Below are 13,456 nucleotides of genomic sequence, written 5' to 3' on the forward strand. Positions count from 1 at the left end.
CTTTACTTACATTTCAGGCTAGTAACATTTTCCATACATATTATCATCATATGACCTTTACTACGTCAAACAAGAATGCTGAAAAACTACACTTGTTTTCATATTGGGTTTACTCTGGTTGAATACTTGAACCCCATTTTTTTATGAAATCTTGACTAACCTAACATTTTCACTGTTGAGAAGATTAAGAAGAATGGTATTAAGAAGCTGAATGTTTGACAATTTAATTTCCTTGCAGGAATATCTACTCAATGCAAAGATTTCACACTGATACTGTCTGTAGAATGAAAATAGTAAACACAATTCTAAAAGTAGAAGGAAGGCTGAAAGGTAATTGCTTTTACAAATCTGAAGCTAAATGGGTAAATATTGCTAGACATAAGTTGAAGGAGAAACTCAGAGCATTACAATAAAATACAGTAATTTGCTTCAAAAGTACTGCATGTACCAGATTCCTAAATCTTTGTGTTTCTGGATACATTTCTGCATTTTGTTATTAGCAGATTCAAATTGGACCCTCACATCCATGATAGAACAAGAAGGTTCTGTAGTCATTAGTGTACTTTTTTAATGATTATTTTGGTCTAGCTGTTTTATGGCCTTATTTTGACACCTGCACTATGATGAAAAGGTGGTGTACTTTCATGTCATGCTGTTTTAGTTGCTTAAGGCTTTAAAATAAATAGAAAAGATCTTATCAACTTTGCTACATAAGCCATAAGGGGTGTACAATGCTTGAAGCAGAAACGTGGAGATTTAAAATGTGATCATGCATTGAATCCTCCTAAACATTAACCATTTTCCTTTTTCTAAGCTTTATTCAGTTTCCTTTTTCCTTCATTTTGTTGGATTTGAGTTCATTTGCAAGGCATGAAAAGAAAGTGTATTGGTAGAGGCCTTCTTATTGTTTGAAGGTGGGGATTGCTTTATACTGTAATTCCTTGTGGAATCTGCTTTATCAGAGCTACAGAAACGTGATGTGTATAATAGAAGTAGTAATGAAGTAATGAATTTTTTTCATTAATATAATACATGAAACCATCCAAAGAATGCAGATATGTTTCAAAATTCATGATTCCTGAAAATGATCCCACAATAATCAGTTTTGTTCAAAATGAAGCTTTAAAGTGTAATATGTTAGATCTTTTTAACTATTTTACTGTAACAAGCAATATTTACATCTGCTGTCTATACTCAAATGTAAACATTATTCTCTCATTACAGTTTTAGTTCCTGTGTATCTGAAATAGGCTGGGAACCAAGTGACAGTTCACTGAGAGGTCTTACTCTATATGAGATCACAGGCAGTGAGGGATGTTAGTCAATATTATCAACTCATTGTGTTTTCTTTGAGGAACATTTTGTCCAGTTCTCCCAGCCTTCCTTTCATCTCTTGTATAAAAATAGAGATAGGCTGCTCGGTGAATTTCAAAGTCGATTTGCTGAAGAGTTGCATTATATTATATTATATTCCTCATATTTCATTACATTTCCACTTCACATATACTAGGGTTATAGTAGGGTTATACCAGCACCTCCCAAACTGCTTGTAGCTTCTTTGAGGAGAACGGTTGTGGAATTCCCAGAGGGGGTTAATTAGTGATCGGTGTGTAGATTACAAGATTATGAACTATGAGAGTTAAGGGAATAATTGTCCCTTAATAATTAAGTCTGTGCACTTTTTTTATTGAAATGTCTCATTGTGTTTTATTGTTTTTGTATTAAACCATCCTAAAAAAATATTTCAGAATGTCTTTTGGCACTTTATATGCATGGGAGTTAGGAGTGCTGTTTCTGTGCCATAACACATAGCAACAAACACGATAATCGAACCCTGTGTTATTATCTGGTATTAACTTGAAGAAACCTTAAAACTGCTAATGTTGTTTCAGACAGGATCAAATTCACTTTTTTTTTACAAAAAGTAGGAAAAGAGTGTTCTGGAAAATAAAAGTATGAGGATCAAAACTGAACCTTCTGACCTAAATAGGGAAGTACTATATGTAATTTTCTGTTTAATGTAATAGGAAATAGAAGTGCCATACTTGTTTGATGTTTATTGTGTAGCTTAAGTCTTCAAATCATTGAGCACTTTTTTATTACAAGCCATGGTCACATTGGCAGGAATCTTCCAAAATGTTCTAAGCTCTGCACACAAAACACAATACAATGAAGTGCCAATTGTAAAACAGCACCAAGTAATCACTAAGGTTGTCAAGCTCTTTTAAGGTTAATCTACACTAACAGCTTTTTGAAACTTTTTTACGCACATATAATATCTATCAGCTGCTTTTGTAATGTACAGTACTTTTTGTAGTCAGTGTTGCAATCTACACTGGCAGCAGAACAAAACACAAGACCTTACATCCTCTTCATTTTTTAAAAAATCAATTCTGTTTTTGTTTCTATACGAGTAGACAAAGCATAAAAACATATATATTAGCTATATAATGCAATGGAGACATTAATGTTATCATTATATCATCTGAATTTCATGTCCCAGATGCCTACTATCCGCTTAGAAGAGCTATAGAATTTTTGCAGGAGTGCTGGCAATTACCACTAGTTTTTCCAAGTTCTGAAACTCTGTGGCTGAAGTACATGAGGGGTGAGGTAATGGACCATGTGTCAAGATCTTACATCCTGTTTGTGGTCTATGAGAAGTTTAGTTCTAGAGTAATTTCAAAGATGGATGATATAATGTATTGTTGAGGTGGAGAAGTACAAAGAACTCTGTGACCCCAGCAATTCTTCAAACAAGAATATCACAAAAAAGATATGATCTGCAATCCCATTTACTCTGCCTTCTGTTTAATGAACTACGTTACAGCAATATAATGAAATCTATAAAAAAAATATTCAGGAGGAATGACAACAGCCAAGTTCTGTCAATCTTATGTGTCAGGAATTCATAATCTTTAAGTCATTTCCTCACCTATAATAAATACCTTACAGAATCCCCTTCTCTATTTTGCATAGTCTTCGTGGTACAATGCTGCATTTGCACACTTCTTCACTGTTTTACTGCCATGTTTTTATCACCTTGTGATGGATAGTCCAGCCTACTCCAGTGAATAACTTTTTATTCTCAGCCAGGCATCCCCAGCTCCTCGCTTCCAGTCTGTACCTGCAATTGTTCCACCTGCCTCACGACCACATCAGGTTATTTTTCCTACAAAGTTTGGCTGCTCTGTAAGGACAAAGACTCCCTGTAAATTTAGCAAAATGTCTCGTACATTCCAAATCCTTTCCTGCCTTTAACAACTGAACTGTAACAAAACTTTGACAAATTCTCCATGAACATGGAACTGCATTCAAGATATATGTATATATCCAGTATATAGATATATACAGTATATGGTACATCAACGAAAACTCTTTTCTCTTTACCTATTAAAGGTATAGTATACAATAAACAAGTTCCAGGCTTCCAGTAAACCTCCACATCTCCCAATGATGTAATCTGTGATGCTGTACTCCAGTCTGGTGCAAAGACCTCTAAGCTCTCTGTGCCCTCACTTGCTGAAACTTTCCTCACAATTGTTGTCACTTTCACTGGATCATGCTGCAAAAAACAAGCATGAATGGAGAAAAAAATGTTTCTTGTTTCACATTCATTCTATATGTCTACCATACTCCAACATAAAAAAAGAAAAACGGAAACAAGACAGAATGAAAGAGTAAATATGCTACTTGTCTCGGACCTCACCTCCACCTCACGCAGTATTCTTCTATACACTGACCATGTTCCAAACAACAAGCAAGAAAACAAGAAAACAAAAGACCACAAATATGCTACTTATCTTGGCTTCCCACAAACCTGTTTAAAAGGAAAGCACCAAAGAAAGGTCTTTTTTCTATTGCTGAAGTTTGTAATGAGCAAACTGTGATCAGCATGCTTCCACAACTAGTGGTGTCATTCAGCACACAGCGAGACAGAAGGACCCTTAGGCCATAGCTGCTATCAACCCCAGGACTGAGCACTCTACCTTCTTCCAGCATTTTTCGTCTTTCAGTGCTCTTTTTAAGTTATAAATTCTGCTTCTTTTGATTTTTTTCATCATTAATTTAATCTTGGCTATTTTTTCCACTCTCTTTTGGTTCCGTACCCCGGCGCCTCACGTGGCCCCTGATTCGTCCCTCTTGGCCCTTGCATGATTCCATTTCCTCAGCTACAGGATCCTATCATCAGCAGGCATCCTGTGAGTTTTAATTACACCTTCCTTGTGCCAGTGTCCCAAGAATGCATTTCTGCTCCAGTTTCTTCCCTTTCAGCCACTGCTGTTCCTGATGTTGCCTCCTTGGCCTCAGATCTGTCCACTGTTCTAAATTCAGCTCAGTTGACAGATGTCCTACAATCTTATCTACGCCATGATGTCCAAAATTTACTTCCTTCTGTCCTCCACATTATCAAATTAATCTTTCTAATCAAAATCCTCCATTTCCTTCAAATTCCCAACCTACTGAGTTTCAGGCCCCAGACCAATCCAATCTAAATGATCTTTTTCTGCTCTCACACAGCCCCAAACCATCACTTTTGGTGCCCTTGACCCTGGGTTTATCTTGAGTAAAAACCCATAATCAATAATATACTCAGCTGACTGGAGGTGGGGTGGGGGTGGGGGGTGCAACTATTGGGCCAGAATCCCCAGAGGTTTATTTTCTACCACCAACAGTTTTTGTTTTCTTCTCCACTGTGCCTGCATGGTTATATTCCTACACTGTCAACCACCCAATGCTTTTGTAATGAGCCTTAATCTGTTACTGTAAGGAAAATTTTAACATTAGATGATCAACAATTAAGTTACCTACATAAGTCTTTAAGAACCTCTACTCCATTATCTTCAGCTTCACATTTTCACTAGTATCTCTGCATGAAGTTCTTACAAACTCTGGATTTGCTTCTGGACAGTTCTCTGTCCTGATTGGAGTTGCTTCCTCAGCTGCTCATCAAGGCACTCCTTACTATCACATTAAGAAACTCATTTGCAGGTCATCAGAAGCCAACCTTGCTTACAAAAAACAAAACAAAACAGATACCCTCAAACAGGCACTCTTCTAGCTTTCTCTCTATGTGCCAAAACAACCAAGAGTTTAAGCCGTACATCTCAGAAGATTTCTCCCACCTTCTCTATATTTTCCTTTATTCTGCAATGCTGGTTTAGGGTCCTGTTTAGTTCTTTTTGGGGATCCTGCTCTTCTTGTCCTATGGCCAGGAGGTTCACCCTCGGCCAAGCAGGTTAAGCCAAATTTAAAATGAAGTTTTTAACAAAAGTTTGGGAAGGATGACAACAGCAAAGTTCAATTAGCCTCAGCTGTCAGGAGTTTGTAATCAATCCTGATGTCATTTCATTGACTAAAACATTATACATATTATACACAATCCCTTTCTTTCCCTGGCATGTCTTTTGCATCCCATCCCCACGCATCTGTGCAGCCAGGAAATCGGACTTCAGCCAGGTGGGTTAGGCCAAATTTATTGTGTCTAAAACATTCAAACCTTTCAATGCGCTTATTTCTTGGGTGTTGTCATTCTTAGTGAAATGTAAAACAGAAGGCTCCACAACCAAAATGTTTTGTTTCTTTTCTTCTCTTTTCAGCATGGAGTAAACCTTTACTTGTTCCTGTATAATCTGATGTACAGGTAGTGAATATGTTGCATAGTTATACGGTTTCATTTCTATGGCATTGTGCTGAAAACAAACAAGTAATTGTAAAGAAGAAACAAGGTACACTTCTCATATGGAAGGAGTGTAGATTGTCGACAGCATAAAAAAACACTACACAAGCAGATCACATACTTATTTCTATCCTTTCATCAGAAACTGATCATCTGCAGAAAAAAATCTCAGACCTCCAACTCTTCCACTATACATTGAAATCCAAGATTACTGTCTTAAATAGTGATATTGAATTAAAGTTGTATTACAGCTTTCTGACAATTTACCACATTACAGATGTCAGAAACTCACTGAAGACATTAATGAAATTTCTATTTTTTTTACTATTGAAACACTTGCTCCTTTTTGTCAAAATGTTGGCTGTGAAAAACTTTTTTGGGAAAAAAGCCAAAAACATACCATGAGCTGACAGACTCTCAGTGGGTTTTGGATTTGATTCTTGATCATTTGGATTAATACAATGTGGATCTTTTAGGAAAGTGAAGCTGTTGCCTGAACATGTGCAAAGTGTGCTTGCATTAATAACCAACTGCAAAAGAGAGAACTGATGCATATTTCTTCATAATGAATATTGAATAAACATGCAGGTGAAATTCAGATTCAAAATCAAATTCAAGGTAAGCTGGTATATCATTATTTAACTAAAGCCTGCCATGTTAAAAAATATAACTGTCAGGAGTTAATTTTTTTTATATGCTAAACTTAAAAGTAAATATCTGTACTTACATCTATAGTAGAATGTTGTTGACTCACAAGTCACTTAAGAGAAAAAGTAGTCAATTATAGTATAATTATAGTCATGATTATATTTATAATCCCCTAATTATTATTAAAGTTAAGAACTAAAAAAAACAGTGATTGGTCTCGTAATGTGGTAGCCATAAAGTACCTTAGGGTCATGTTTACTGTGGAGCACAAAAAGTGACCTTGGCCATAATTTTTAACCTCTCTTTAAGATAAAATGGAAAATCAGAATGTTAAAAGGTATGAGAATGCATACTGTAAGGTTTTGGCAAAAATCTGTCCTCATTCATGATCATTCCTAAATTTTTAATGCTAAATCTTATCTTTTTAGAGCGAACATAATGATTGTTATGATTCACATACTGTATAGAAAACTGTAACTTCACTTAATAGCTAAATTCAAAATGGTTTCAAAATTTGTTATGCATATACTGTCAAGATTACTGTGGAACACAAATGCCTCACTCTGCTCTATTGAGAAACATCCTTGTTGTAACCTCTGACATGACTTGATACTGAAAATAAATTGGCTTGCCCCATAGTCATTGTGTCTGGCTGTATCTGTTACTGATATTGCTATTAATGACTATAGTTGTTATTATTCTTGTTATATCTGAAGCTTAACAAAATTCTGTGTATTAGTTGGTAGGGTGTGCATAAACAACTTTTATACTTTAACTCTTTATAATAGTTTCTCCAGCCTTGATTTGAACCTTTTCTTCGGAGACAAAATACACTCGTTTTCAAAGCACCATAATTATATGCAATCCTAAACACAATTTAAAGTTCATTTATTCTGACTTTTTCCTTAAGAGAGCGCAATGAATTTGGAATAAATTAAAATGTATAAATGTGATGGAGCACTGATCTTCCTTTTTTTTCCTAAATCATTTCTTTCTGCTTGAAAATGAATTTATTGGAGCATAAAATTAGTACCCCTGACCTTGAAATATATTCTTGAGAGTAATAAACATCATGATTTATTTATACCCTTCAAAGATGAAAAGGAGTATTTTAAGGGTTATTTTCAAACAGCTCCATGTGCAAGGAAACTATATAAATGAACTGAAGGGACTTTTCAAGTGGGTAATTTTTTGATGACTCACCTTACTCTTCTAACAGCACAAGGTGACAAAATTCAAAGTGACTGTGAGATCCATTTTTATAACATTGCATCTTCATACAAAATATGGAATGCTGTAATATACTGTATGTCCCACCTACTTTAGACATTGAATTGTTGGCATTGTAACATACTGTTACCCATCTTGGAATGAACCAAATATAAAATATGCAAAGCAAAAACATCAATTTTTAATCAATTAAATAATCTCAAAAAGAGTCTCAAAAATAACTGTAAATTGTTGCTCTCAATTATACTCAATTATACTGAAGTTTTTTTTCTTCTCCATACCTTATTTTGACGTGCACAAATATTAATCTGAAATTCACTCTGTATCCTTTGTAGAGTCCGACTAGTACCTACAATTTTTGACACCACAAATGAAAAATGAAGTAAACGTGTATGATACACGAACGACTTACCATTGAAACTGATGTTCAGCAAGTAATCTCTGTATAGTTTCTTTCCATCCAATGGCTTCATGGCGTCACACAGCTGAGTAGTGTTGGAGCACAAGGTTCGCTGCATTTTGTGTAAGGCGTGAGCCATAGCGAATACTGCATTCACCACAAACATAATTTTGGATTCCGGTTCAAAATTAGAATTGTCTATTGCCAGGTGTTTGTCACAAACCTTCTGTTGAGCATTTCCATTCTGCAACAGGCACTGAAACTTCTGCTCCCAGAAATCCTTGAACCATGGGTTACGTCTGTTGTTGATGGGATTGAGATACTGAAAATATCTGTTAAACTCCTTCACAGGATGAGCTGCAAGTTCTAATGTTATTGCTCCATTTGCTATGTTCTCATTCCCCTTCACCACACTTTCTTGTGCCCCCCACCCATCGCTGGCAATCCATGTGTAGGATGCATTGAGTCTGTTGGCAGCAGCCAGGAGTTCCCTTGTATCATCGCTGCGCATGAAGAGCACAACCACTTTTGCGTTGGGCTTCTGGAGCAGTTGACGAATTATGGCATCGTAAGACTTCTTGACATTTGATCTGCCCACTTTCTCAGATGTGGCAATACATATGTTACGCAACCTGGCTTCTTGTTCAAATGCTTCAATGCCTGTCTCTCCATAGTCTCCTTCAGATGCCACTGTGGAGACGTACGTCCAGTTGAAGTATCTCAGAATCTCAGCCATGGCCTTGGCCTGGTAAAAGTCAGGTGGGACTGTCCTTGCGAAATAGTCATACCTGGATTTATCACTCAGTTTTGCACTAGTAGAAGCATAGCTTATTTGAGGAATCTGAAACAATCTCAGTAAATTTGCAACCTGGGGGAAGAAACAAGGAATTAATAATTAGAAATGTTATCTGAAATGTCTTTCAATTGATTGCTCCTTTTAACATGGAATTCATACAACACCCAACCAATTAATGTGTGCTGTGCTTAGTTATGCAGAGAAATATACTGTAGCATTGTTTCTCATTAATCTGTGGAGCTCCACCCATCTTACTGTATGTAGCTGAGGGGATGCTGCAAGTACAGTATAGTGATGCCAGTGATGTATTGGTGCAAAGTGAGAAATGCTGAAGAGAAAGGATTAATGACCTGTATTTTTACGAGGTCAAGAAGGTTTTCCAGTGACATCAGATGGGTGTCTCTTCAAGACAGTGTTTCAGAACTTGAGTTTTCAACATTACACAGTGCACAGAAATTATTTTCAAAGGTGAGACATATTTTGACACCATTCCATTTCACTAACAATTAGTATAAGTTCTGTTAATCATTCTGATTTTGTTTTTGCTTCACTAAGTACTGTACCTATATAGCCTCCATGCTTCATCAATGATAGTTCTAGGTTAATTTATGAATAAGATAAATAATTATAAAAGGAATTGTACAATACTAAATATGTTTATAGGTAAAAACATGCACTCCATTTTGCAATTTGTAGAAATAAACACTGGTGTGACATTGATGCTGAGTGTTAAATACTGAATAAATGGTTCTATTTGCTAGGTCTCGGTCTCTTAGTTGGCAATAATATATCTCAGTTTTAAGGAGTAAATAATAAACTATAAAATTACATTTAAAAAGTCTGATACAAAGCAGATGATCAAAATATAGCTGCCTTCAGCAGAGAGAGAAAACAAACAATAGCAAACAAAACAACTAAAACAATGACTAATTGTTTGCATTGTCATGCTAAATAACAATACTTATCTAACTAGAGTATCTAGTGAGGTCAGATTCTGTCTGGATTTCTTCCAGAAATTAAAGTGATATCTTGAATGGTAAAGAGATTAAGGATTCCAGTGCAGATAGGGAAAGCAATCTTTTGTGTCACACAAAGAACAGAGTGAGAGGGTTTTATGCTAAAATATGCAAATACCTTAAATTCTGACACAAATAGCTGATAGAAAATAGCACCAGCACAATACAAAAAAATTCCTAGTCCAGTTGGGAGGATGGGCAGGAGATGTGGGTTGCAGGGTGCATTTTGAATGGAGGCTGCCAAGAGAATACTCAAAGCCACAGACCTATTAAATAATGTACCAGTTACTTTGTAGTTTAGAAACTAAAGGTTTCAGCTCATCTTAGTCAGGTCAGGTACTGAATGTGAATACAAGACATGTCTTCTTTCAGCACAGTTCATCTGAAAAAATAACAGCAATAAAAATAACAGTATTGGTAATGCTACTGCTAACAATAATAATAACACTGATTAAAAGGATATTTTTGGAGGCAATGCCATTTCTGTATTTATGCACTAATTCAAAAGGCATTTTCTGTTACTCTTGCTTAATTTTCACACATTATTGTGTGGCATGCTATTACAGAATTACATCGAAGCTGCTAGCCTTAATGCATTATTGCTTAGCTGAACTGTGCTGAAGCAAATTCACTACATTTATGTTGTGTAATATGCTGTACAATATGCAGTGAAATCACTTAATGCAGTTACCAGTTTGAATTGTTTTGATTTGTATCTGAAGACTTAATAGCAATAAAAACATGCAAAGATTTGGTTTGTATATACTGAAGTGCAACTTCCATGTAGATTTTTAGCTTATTATGCTGAAATGTGTGGCATACTTGTTATAAAATAATCTCCAAAATGTAGCAGTGCTTTATTGTATAACTTTATCTAAATGTACTAATTGATTAAACCAAATAATTTTCAGGAAGATATACATGGAAATGTAAAACATTAAAACACTGCTCCAGTATTTTGCTCATAATTTGTCTTTTTACAAACTTCAAAACCTTACCTGTATAGAAACACTACTGTAGGACCCTCCAATCACACCTGCTATCACTAAAGGGCTGTTGTCTTGGATAGCATAAGACCCATCAGGACAGATAAACTCTGTTTCATCCACTTTTGTCAGGGATGCTCTGACAAATTCCAAGGACTGTTCTAAAGCGTAGGTATCTCTGGAACATGTATCCAGGATGTGCACACCAAGCAAAACTCCAGGTAGTAAAGATTCATCTCTGTTGATGGAATCAATTGCAAACAGCATGGCTTCCAAACGCTGGATTCCTCTCTCTTCATTTATTCTTCCACATTCGTCCATTCCTATACCCTTTTCATGGATGGGAAAAAGACCTCCCAAAACAAGATCTCCATCTATCTTGATTTCTTTTCTAACAAAGTTTGAGTCACTTAGTGAAAGCAGGCTTCCTCTTGAGAACAGGATCAGGAAAAGAGCCTGGAGCTTGGATATCATTTTTGTAGAGGATTGTGTTACAAACTGTAAGACACATCAGAGGTAGGACAGCTTCTTTTTGCGGTCCATGGAAAAGTCACAGAGTATTCAGACTGAGCAATCATGGAGAAGAAGAACTTGCAAGATTCAGAAAAAGTCCTAGGAAAAGTAGCAAACACAAATCACATTCAGATATTAATCAAGAATTAATAAACATGAAGCCAACATTACAAATAACAAAATATACAGTAATAAGGTTAACCAGAAACATGGTAAAACAGCCTATGTTTTCACCTTCTCCATTCTTAGGGATTAAAATGATTTACCCAGTGTTTAACCTAAAAGGAAATGGACATCTTTACTGGTGAAAGAATGTCTCTCTGCATAAAATGCAAAGAAAATCGATTCTCCCTTTTTTGCTATGGCAAACCTTAATTAGTTCCAGATCACAAATTACTTTGACAAGTCACATTATTTGCTGAATGGCTTCAGTCTGAGTGCAATAATAATGTTCAGCATGATGTCAGAATAAAAACACCTGACTCTCTAAGGACCTTCCATCAGTTAGTGAATTTAAAGCAATGATTATAATATTAAGACCAAGGAGCTTTCAAAACAACTCAGGGATAAACTTGTATCTCAGATATACTTCTGAACACTGTGAAGTTGATCATTAAGAAACAAAACGTGTTTTATACGATCGAGACACTGACAAATAAGGCCAGCCCTCCAAAATGATCAGCCAGACAAGGAGGAAACTGCTGAAAGATGCCACTGTGAGGCCAACGATGATGTAGAAAAAGCTACAGGTTCAATGGCAAAAGAAGATTATGTTCATGAGTCAGCAATCTCAGTCACATAACAAACTGAGTGCAAATTGGCAAAACCATCTCAAATTCTGCATTTTAATTTTGTGTGAACATGTGAAAAAGATTTTGTGGTAGTACAAGACAAAATTGGAATATTTTGTTTTAAATGCAAAGTATTAACTCCAGTGTAAATCCAACACAGCACACATTAGTTGACATAATGATCCTTACTGTAAAGTACAGTAGCATTAATTTATTGAATGGGATGAATTCCTTTGCAGTGTATGCAAAATACACTATGCACTTTGTGCACTGTAAAAAGTAGAATGTAGGCTATTACCTCTATTCACTTAAAAAAAAAACAAATTTCTTTGTCATGAGTTATAATTTCAAGTTCAAAGGTACTTCTTAGGTAAACACTATAAAATGTGAGAACAACGATTAATTTCATATAACAATTAACAAACTGCAATCCACAGTGGGTGGATTATTTGTTAAGGGTAGGTTATTTTGTTTTTGCTCTAAGCCTTATATTGAGGGACTGGACTCAAAAGGTTTAATAAGTTTGAAACAAAACTGCCTTCATAGCACTAACCTGTATTGTTCCAGTGTATTTATTTTGTGCCCTATTAATAAATATGACAGGAAACATTATAGCATATGTGGATAGTCACTAATGGAGATCTACAAAAATATGTTCTTTAAATTACATGTATAATATGAGTAATTTACATACAAGGGAAATAAAGTGTTCCTTATTTTCAAATAATTTTATTTATAGACATTAAAGTGATAGGACAAGCACTGAATTGAAAGAACAGTATTTTGTAGAATACACTAGCCATGTATGATTCAGACCAGATTCAGATTAATGCCTTTTTTGTGTTGATCTAGAAACTTGGCAAAGCCTTCTTAATCTCATTTCTTTTTACAGATTCTCTGGTTGATGGTGCATTTTCGTGTCCTGTGAAACACAACTAGGCTTCATTGCGTTGGCAACAGCACAAAGTCACATTGGCTGTCCAAGGAATTATTCTTCCCTGGGATGACTCTGAACCAAAACTGATGCTATCTTTTCAGGCTACAGAACACACTGCCTTTTCTAACACAACATGCTTTTAAAGAGGACCTGCTGTTATCGCTAGCTGCAGAAAGGATTTCACGTTAGGAGTCGAAAGCAGTGAAGCAAACAGAAATGGCAGTCAGGAACAATTGCTGACTGACTCAAAAAGAGAATATGTAAAAAGGCTTTTAGAATTTTGCACTGGTTTTCTTTGTGTAGTTTGAATGGTTCTATGCTGAACATATGTCTGCGCTATAAAAAATAGTCCAGCTAAAAAACAATGGCACTGCACACATCTTGAGATGCACTGTTAAATCATGCATGCATGTTCAACCAGCCAATACATTTTTTATGTACCTGTGACATGACATTGTA

At 35.6% G+C, this 13,456-nt stretch overlaps 1 protein-coding gene across 1 annotated transcript in view; it reads right to left on the reverse strand.

Annotated features, from left to right (window-relative positions):
* The window catches only part of grm3 (glutamate receptor, metabotropic 3), an 83,665-nt gene that overhangs the window by 49,855 nt on the left and 20,354 nt on the right, over positions 1–13,456 (reverse strand). The window contains exons 2-3 of the mRNA XM_088922883.1: positions 10,769–11,368; positions 7,971–8,826 (exon numbers count right to left, since the gene is read on the reverse strand). Of these exons, the coding sequence (XP_088779009.1) occupies positions 7,971–8,826; positions 10,769–11,230 (1,318 nt within the window). The 5' untranslated portion in view covers positions 11,231–11,368. The remainder of the gene's footprint in view (positions 1–7,970; positions 8,827–10,768; positions 11,369–13,456) is intronic.

The sequence above is a fragment of the Atractosteus spatula genome, chromosome 8 (genome assembly GCF_055471065.1).
Source record: "Atractosteus spatula isolate fAtrSpa1 chromosome 8, fAtrSpa1.hap1, whole genome shotgun sequence".
In the NCBI taxonomy this organism is placed as follows: Eukaryota; Metazoa; Chordata; class Actinopteri; order Semionotiformes; family Lepisosteidae; genus Atractosteus; species Atractosteus spatula.